This window comes from Malaya genurostris, chromosome 2, assembly GCF_030247185.1.
Source record: "Malaya genurostris strain Urasoe2022 chromosome 2, Malgen_1.1, whole genome shotgun sequence".
In the NCBI taxonomy this organism is placed as follows: domain Eukaryota; kingdom Metazoa; phylum Arthropoda; class Insecta; order Diptera; family Culicidae; genus Malaya; species Malaya genurostris.
The window spans coordinates 20,239,086-20,248,631 of NC_080571.1; the positions used below are offsets into that span (position 1 = coordinate 20,239,086).

Here is a 9,546-nt window from a genome sequence, read left to right on the forward strand (position 1 = left end):
TTCTTTGTTAATCATAATAACATTTATAATAATAGTAATAATAATAATACTAATAATTATAATAATAATAATAATATTAATAATAATAATAACAACAATATATAATGCAATGTAATATAATTCAATTCAATATATAACAAATAATGCAACAAACAACAGAACCACATGTGGCAATATACTACCATAAATATTGCACTTTAGGATGAGCTTCAAACTACAAGCCATTTCGCACCCTCTCATTCTGCTACTAACGCAGAAGGCGATAGCACCCAGTCGATGCCATTCTATTGACCAAATGTCATCATAGACGCTCGGGGAGGCATGAGATAGGAACTTGTGAGGACTTAGTTATCTCACCATTTGACGACCATCATTTATTTATCTACACCAGAACCAAAACTCTGGGCCCGGACTGAATTCTAGAACTGAATTCGAGAATTAAATTCGAAATCTAGGACAGGTTCAGAAATCAGTTGCAAAATTTAGGTTATGGCAGCAACCTCAAATGTTACGCTTATTCACGATTTTTTCTATAAAAGCTTCAATTTATTGTGTTATTCTGTATCAAGTTCTGCTCAAAAGATTATTTTTACAACTAAATTACCTCGGGATATGTTATACCATAATGCCTATCCTCATCGTGAATGTGACAGTCCCAAGAGAATTCAAACGACGACAAAATTTTGAATCCGTTTGCTGCATTCCGAAAACAAATAAGTAAACATTTGACCGACGCACAGTGGTTCAAAAGCTCAATTTCACGCTCTTAATTGATAGCACGGTGAAAACGTGGTTTTAGACGTACAGTATCTTCAGCAAAGTTGCTCAAAATGACATGCGCCATCTTTTGAAGAAAAAAATTTATGTGATTAGTCCCCCTAAAAGTGAGATATGAATATTATTTCAGCCCAGGGTCAACATATGGGCTAAGTTTATTCGACAAAGTTGTGCAGAAAGTCATTTCAAACAAATTTGCAAAAGATACCATTCCCGTAACTCGAATAGATTCCATGATATAAAGTATTTTCTTGAAAGGGTCTTCTAAAATCAGTTTTTGTAAGAAAACTCATATATTATTAATTTCTATGAGTTTTTCATGTTATACAAAGTTATTCATTATTAAAAACTACACAACTTTCTCGAACATACTATGCCCCTAACATTTCAGTTTAACGAAAGAGAGCCATTTTTCATGTTTTTTTTCACAAAGTTCTAACTTGTGTATCATCAAAAGGCGCAGAAAGGTGCAGATGAGACCACTTACATATAAAACTACAACAAAAGAGCTTTCATATCGTGGTTGAATTACTCGTCTGCGATCGTCTGCAGACGAGATATGTTCTTTTCAAATATCCTTGTTCTTGACATTCGCTATGATAAGGTTCATTATATGTCTGATCAGATTTCAATATATATTCGTTACTATGGTAATTTTTGCAATAAATGATTTTTGGTACATCAAAGCCTATAAATAGACAAGTTTTGTAACTATCCCGTCAGACGTTTTTTGAAAGCGAGATAAGAACCCACAACTCTGAAAAAAGCAATCATCAAAGAGATTTACGTAATGTCATTTCCTGGTAAGTTTTTCTATACTCAGCTCAGCTCAGCGAATATACATCCTTTTCATTCACTTAAAGTGGAGATAAATAAACGCGATCTCTTGACACTCTGGTCTAGAGCAAGAGGAAGTCGAGCTGCAAGAATTGGCAGCGTGTATGAAAAGGTTATCCAAGATTGTGCGATTGACCACAATACTATGCCACAAGTAGCTGCGAAAATTGAAAAATCGATAAGCATGATGTGCGACTATTTTCAAAAGCTCTGGCATAAACATGGACGTTCTAAAGAAAAAGTTATTAAATGCCACATTGATTTCTTCAACACACCTTTCAAGCTTCCGAATCATATTTTAACCCTTCTTAGCAATACAAATAAACAAGTGAAAAGTGTACCAGGTCGAAAGGTTATTCCTTTCGTCGAATGCAGCGAAACTACTAAACGGAAGAAAACTGTTGCTGTTCGTTCAAATTATCAATTGACTGAACTTGCTTTTGCAACGCAAATGAAGCTGCGAGAGTCAGGTGAAAGAAAAGTTGCGAATATGCTGCATTCTTTTCACGGTAGCGTATTATCCACATGTAAGTTTTGCTTTGAACGATTAGACTCTAATATTGTTTACTATTTTCGAATAAAAAATAGTAATTGCACTAGTCAGTTCATAATTTATTATTTTGATAACCTTTTTTAACTACAACAGCTATTAAGAAGAGCATTGAATTGCCCGCGTACTCTGATTTGGAAGCCTTGGCGTTAATGATCGATACATACCTGTCCAAGTCCCAATATATCAAAATTCAATCTAGAAATAGAAAAAGAAACTCAAACATTTATCCGTCATATCACCGTATATTGATCGCTAAAAAAAGTTGTTATCCTATGGATTCTTCGATTACCGTCACAGATACAGAAGTCGATATAAATCTCCAGGCTCTTCTAGATCACACTTCCAAACGAATAGTGGAGGCTAATGCGGAAAAACTAGAAACATTCTCTGATGAGGAATTAATGAATATTATACTGACAGTAAAATGGGGAATGGATGGAAGCACGGGAAACTCTGAATACAACCAGGTATTTGAAAATGATAACGGACTACTGACGGATGCCAGCGTTTTTATTACGTCAATGGTTCCAATAGAAGCAAGGTCGATAAAAAAAGTGTTCTTCCAAAATCCTCGTCCATCCTCCACAAGATTATGTAGGCCTATAAGAATTTTGTTCGAAGCGGAAACCTCTGAGTTAATCATTCGGGAAAGACAATACATCGAAGATCAAATTTTGTCTTTGAAACCCACTATAGTTACAAAACACCAACGTACGGTTCAAATAAAATATTGTATGTTGTTCACTATGGTCGACGGTAAAGTTTGTTCGGCGGTTACAGAAACTTCTTCGTCGCAAAGGTAATTTTTTTAATATTATATTCAACATAATGAAACCGGCTTTTTATATTTCATTGATTAAGTTCTTCCAGATGTTATATTTGTCAAGCCAAACCTACAGACATGAATAACATTCAGAAAGTATGTCAGCGTTCCGTTAATGTATCCAGCTACCAATTTGGATTGTCCACGCTACATGCATGGATAAGATTCTTGGAATATTTTCTTCATGTTGCGTACAGGCTTGATTTAAAAAAATGGCAAGTGCGAGGAGAAGACAAAATTAAAATTATTGAACGTAAAAAGAATCTCCAAAAACGTTTTAAAATAGAAATGGGAATGAATATAGACAAACCGCGTGCTGGAGGATCAGGTACATCTAATGACGGATCGATATTACAAGTTTTAGCATCCGGTTGTCAGATCGACACAGCTAAATTCAACAACTACTGCATAGAAACAGCTCAGTTACTAGTGCATTTATATCCGTGGTACTATCTGCCCTGTAGTGTGCACAAAATCCTAAAATTCTTTCATACAGATATCGGGAATATCATACACGCAAGCAGTCCAGATCACTTACGAATCGTGATCTAATGAATTGGCTTCTAGTTTCATCAGATCCACTGATTACAAACATTCGAGGATGGCCAAAACAGTCCAAAAAAAATCTGTCAGATGATGCTAAGAGTCTCTTAGTGGGTGAAGACCATTAGCAGCTTTTATAAAAAATAAATATAAGTGAAAAATGAGTTTTACTATAATTTTTCTCTATTGAAAGATTACAACGTAAATTTGATGATTGCTTTTTTCAGAGTTGTGGGTTCTTATCTCGGGGCATAGTATGTTCGAGAAAGTTGTGTAGTTTTTAATAATGAATAACTTTGTATAACATGAAAAACTCATAGAAATTAATAATATATGAGTTTTCATACAAAAACTGATTTTAGAAGACCCTTTCCAGAAAATACTTTATATCATGGAATCTATTCGAGTTACGGGAATGGTATCTTTTGCAAATTTGTTTGAAATGACTTTCTGCACAACTTTGTCGAATAAACTTAGCCCATATGTTGACCCTGGGCTGAAATAATATTCATATCTCACTTTTAGGGGGATTAATCACATAAATTTTTTTCTTCAAAAGATGGCGCATGTCATTTTGAGCAACTTTGCTGAAGATACTGTACGTCTAAAACCACGTTTTCACCGTGCTATCAATTAAGAGCGTGAAATTGAGCTTTTGAACCACTATGCGACGGTCTGTATCTGATAAAGATTTTTCAGGGAACAGACCACCATCCGGTGCAAAACCAGGGAAAATTGATGTTTATTTTGTGAGTCGACGTCATTGGGTGTGTATATTTTGGGCCTGGCAAATTGGGAATAGCTTTTGGCGCAGAATGTGCGCGGTGTTGAAATTTGATCTAGATCGACCACAAAATATGTACACTTTCGTGTGGGTGTGGTTGGTTTGTTGTTTTGTTTATACCTAGTTTCGCACATTTGCCAAATTATGTCCGTGATGCATGGTTGGATGTGAATAAAGAATCGAACAAGTATGACTTCATCGCCTGCTGTTGTAGATTTTACATCCGAAGTCGGTATGTTTTCGAAGTTTGACTATTCATTTTGTCTTCAATTGTGTGGTTTAATAGCGGCAATATATTTTTCCTTTGTTTTTGTGTGTCTCAAATATGTATGAAATTTATTGTTTTGAATTGTTCTTTTGAACATTTTTGTATGCAGCTCAAAATATAATGTTTCTATCGATTAATTTAAGGCAGTCGTCTCTACGATCATTGTAATGTTGCAATTCCAGTTTAACTGTTTTTCGTAATTTTATTAGTTTTACCTGCTAACAATCATATAACAAATATCAAAATGTCAAATTCAGGACCAGAGTTGTTACGAACATGTGTTAGCTATAACTAGCTAGTTATAGTGGATACGCTCGTGCTACAATTTTAAATGTTCCAGAACATTTATAATTTCGCCACCTGTTTGGAAATAGTGCAGTCTCACGGCGCCGGAATGAATCTGTTATAACGAAAACAGATATAATGACGCACGTCCCGTTCTGGTATTCACCGATGGCTTGAGATCAATCCATAAATAATGCTTGCTATACAGAAACGTTTCACTGCAAAATGTGACTGATATTTGCCTTGGACTGAATTTATAGTATGAAGGAATCGTTGGCGAAACGAAAATGGTCACATGTTGATTCGATTTCTAGCTTTCGTCATATAGCTCTTAGTACGTCAGACTCTTGACATTGGACCATTCTTCATTATGACAGAGAGCGGTCGGATTGAACAAGAAAATATCAGTTTTTCCTTTGTTAACCGATTTACAGAAATTGATTTCCAATCCGTGAGTTTGAGAAACAAAAATTTTTTATCTTTACATTTCGACTTAGACTCGTCAGTTTTTGTGTCACTTGATATAATTCTTGAACCAACATTTTTATTCTTATTATTTCTTATTGATCAGTCAACAGTTTTCAAAGATTTCCAAATATTTCCAGTTTTTTGGCATATATAACAAAAATATATACGCGCCTTTTCAATGGGACACCTTTTCAATATTCACTCTGCTCAAAAATGCATAGAATTTAATCGCGAATATCGTTTGTTGTGTCTAACGCAGCCACATATTCTTTCCTCCACAACACCATAGATATGTTTAGCAATTTAGAGATAAAAATTTCAATAGAATGAGATAACCACAAATAACCCAAAATTGAAGTTTTCGTACTATATGGTATGACCGAGCATTAAGGTGAAATTCAATGTCAAACTAAGACGCGTATAATTTCAACCGTATGAATTGAACGAATCATCGGTCAATGGAGGTTCTTCGTTGGATCATTGGTCCAATGAACGTTCAATCAATCGCTCAACGGGAGGCCAACACGGGATCTTCGTTTGCCAATTTTAAAACAGACCGTTGAACCGAATGCCATTTTTTTCGTTCAACAAACCCGGCAGACAGAGGTCCATCGTTGAGCCATTTTTAATATGAGGAGGAGGAGCCCCGTTGGACTACTGGAGAATTTCCGAAGTTTTTTAAATTTTTTTAAACATTACATACCTGTACAAAATTTCTACTTCGCGTAGAATAACAACAAATTTTCTTTCTATATAAAGGTAACATCTAATTTCACACTATTTTTGCAAGTGAAAAAACAACAACAAACCGTTCCAGCAAACTGAACGAATATTTCGTGCAGTATGTCGTTTAACAAGCGCTTAACGACGAATAAAATAGAACGGCCTGCTGAGAGGGAAACGTATCGTGCAAAACTGACAAATAGAAATACGGAATCTTTTCAGCGATTAAGCGCAGTGGGCTTACGACACGTTTTGTTTGCTAGTAGAACAGGCACTAACTATGTATGGCTATAAACCATGAGTGTTTTATTTGACCACAGATAACAGATATAAAGGTTCAAACATTTTTTTTTCAAAATCCTATGTAAATTTCAAATTTGCCGCGATCTTCCAAAACGTTCCACTACGTTCCGGAACGATAACAAAAACTTATCACACGATTCTCTCTTCTCCCTAAGTTTTAAAGAAAACTTTATTTCCATGTCGCATAAATCACACAAGAATTCGATCGGAATAAAACAAAAATAAACTTGCCATTTTAACAAACAGCAAAACAAAAATCTAGCGTGAAGTGAATGTTACTCCAAAAAATTTTGACTCATGTGAAAGCGGAACCCAAATCATGGTGGCACCTTGTGTCGATCGTGGTGACATCTGCAAGTATTCGCCACGCTGATTGAGCAAATTTTATACATAGTTCATATGTGAGCCTGTATATCTGTTATCTGTGTTTTGACTAATATGAAGGAGAGAGAGAATGTGTCTTGTTTATTTCTCTCTTTCATCTTTTTTTTATTCGACTTCATTTGATATTCGTCAATCCCGCATGTACATACAAAAAACGAATCTTGAGACGAGGTAAATGAGATTGAAATATGGCTATGTTTGGTAGTAAAAAAGCAATGTTATTGACAATAACATTTTCCATAATTAGTATATATGAAGGGCAATAACTTATTGCCTTTCATATGTACTTTTTATTGAAAAAATAAAACCAAGATGCTAAGAATGTAGAACCGATTCAAAACGGTTCTGCTAATCTTGTATGGCAAGAATCCGACAGAAAAAAAACCGTTGATAACCGCTAGGCGAAACTCTCTGCGGTAAACGGTTGTTGCGTTGTTGCCAGACTTTTGCCAGTTTATTTTCGATATTTTGTCGTGAATACGACTTACTTTATTATGGAGCGCCTTTTCAAAATTTACCCTGTATAAAAATGTGTAGTGCTTAATCGTGAATATCTCTTGTATTCAACGCAAGAACACACTTTTTCTCCATAGCATCGGAGATACGGTCTTCTATTTATGATCAAACGTTCAGTAGTATGAGATAACCACAAATAACACAAAACTGAAGTTTTCCAAAATGTTTGATATGAACGAACATATTAAGGGCTGAGGACAGTACCGTAAAGTGGTAGGTTTTTTGCTATTTTCCCGTTTCAAATTAAATTTTCTTGGAAACGGTGCAGAATATAGAAAAAACCCATCTGACAATGTCTTCGAAATTTAGTTGAGAATATTCTGTGAAATTTTCAGAATGATTCATTGAGTTTAGCGGTCGTGTTGTATTTTTTTCTGACTGAAGAACTGCTGAAAATTGGAACGCTCGGAAATGCATACCTCTACTTGTTCATCGAATATCTCGGCTTTGAAGGCTTGTATCATAAATCTACCGGGACAAAGTCTAGATAATTTTGTTTAGATGCGATTAGTACATAAAAACATATATGTTATCGCGATAAAAATAAAGTCTAGTATTTTTCTGTGAAACAAAGTCAGTTTCAATGCATCCGCCATTTTTTTTGCTTTGGTTTTCTGATAGCATTCTGAAAAAGGAGAGAGAAATAAAATTGGCTCGACAAGGCTGCCAAACACACAGACATTCAATCTTTGTGACAGTTGAATATTTTTTCATTGTTCATTGGAATCCATGTAATGTCCAACCCATACGATAGATTAATGTGATAAAACCTCTCATCAAAATAATAAATGGCAAACCGGTACAGTTTGCTCATATACGAGAGAGTACAAGAGAAATACGATGCGCAAAGGGAATTGAGCGAGCCACGTGGTCGATTTAAAACTCAACACGTGACCCTCTGTCCTAAGACCTTAAGGTGAATTTCAGTGCAAAATAGGGCGTGAAAAATTTTCAACCGCATTAACGGACGAATCATCGAGCAAAACTGACAAACAAATGTAGGGAATATTCTCAGCGATTGAGCGCAGTGGGTTTACGACACGTTTTTGTTTGCTAGTAAAACAGGCACTAATGTTATGTATGGTTAAAAACCATGAGTATTTTTAATTGACTAATATGAGTTATTTAATTTAGTTATTTAATTTGTAATTAAAATGCTCTTAAAATTGATTTTCTAGCCATTTGCGAAATTGTTCTTTCTGTGTTACACATCAAAATCTTTGGCATGATGACAATACATCACCTAGCTGATTATTGTATTATGTTATAAAAGAACTGAATAATATTCAAACATGATCGCTTTTATATGGAATTAGAAATGGTTTGTAAGATGATTACTCAAAATATCTAGTTTGTGAAGTGCATATCATATCAGTATATAAGTGAATAATATTTTACCATTTCTCGTGAAGTTTTGAAGGAATTATAGATAACAGATCGGCTGAAAAGTTCGTATCGTTTCTATGAGAGGGCGCCACTAGAATTAAATCCATACCATTTTCAGTTAGTACCAACCTTCAAAAGATACGTGTATAAATTTGACAGCTGTCTGATAATTAGTTTGTGGGATATTGCATTTTGAGTGAAGCTACTTTTATTATTGTGAAAAAAATGGAAAAAAAGGAATTTCGTGTGTTGATGAAACACTACTTTTTGATGAAAAAAGTGCCGCCGATACCAAAAAATGGCTTGATGAGTGTTATCCAGACTCTGCACCGGGCGAAGCAACAATTCGTAAGTGGTTTGCAAAATTTCGTACTGGTCATATGAGCACCGAAGACGATGAACGCAGTGGACGTCCAAAAGAGGCTGTTACCGATGAAAACGTGAAAAAAATCCACAAAATGATTTTCAATGACCGTAAAGTGAAGTTGATCGAAATAGCTGACACCCTAAAGATATCAAAGGAACGTGTTGGACATATTATTCACGAATATTTGGATATGAGAAAGCTTTGTGCAAAATGGGTGCCGCGTGAGCTCACAATCGATCAAAAACAACAACGAACTGATGATTCTGAGCAGTGTTTGGAGCTGTTATATCGAAATAAAACCGATTTTTTTCGTCGTTATATAACAATGGACGAAACATGGCTCCATCACTTCACTCCGGAGTCCAATCGACAGTCAGCTGAGTGGACTGCACGCGATGAACCGAACCCAAAGCGTGGAAAGACTCAACAATCGGCCGGTAAGGTTATGGCGTCTGTATTTTGGGATTCCCATGGTATAATTTTCATCGAATACCTTGAAAAGGGAAAAACCATCAACTGTGACTATTAT

At 35.3% G+C, this 9,546-nt stretch overlaps 1 protein-coding gene across 1 annotated transcript; it reads left to right on the forward strand.

Annotated features, from left to right (window-relative positions):
• Positions 1 to 885: 885 nt before the first annotated feature.
• LOC131427109 (uncharacterized) lies at positions 886 to 3,542 on the forward strand. The gene is made up of 2 exons (XM_058590033.1): positions 886 to 2,966; positions 3,029 to 3,542. The coding sequence occupies exons 1-2, from the start codon at positions 2,317 to 2,319 to the stop codon at positions 3,540 to 3,542; spliced, it is 1,164 nt and encodes a 387-aa protein (XP_058446016.1). The 5' UTR covers positions 886 to 2,316.
• The last annotated feature ends 6,004 nt before the right edge of the window (positions 3,543 to 9,546 follow it).

Coding starts and splice junctions, on each gene's coding strand:
- LOC131427109 (XM_058590033.1), top strand. CDS start 2,317: ATGATCGATACATACCTGTCCAAGTCCCAATATATCAAAATTCAATCT. Junction 2,967..3,028: donor GAAACTTCTTCGTCGCAAAG/GTAATTTTTTTA, acceptor TCATTGATTAAG/TTCTTCCAGATGTTATATTT.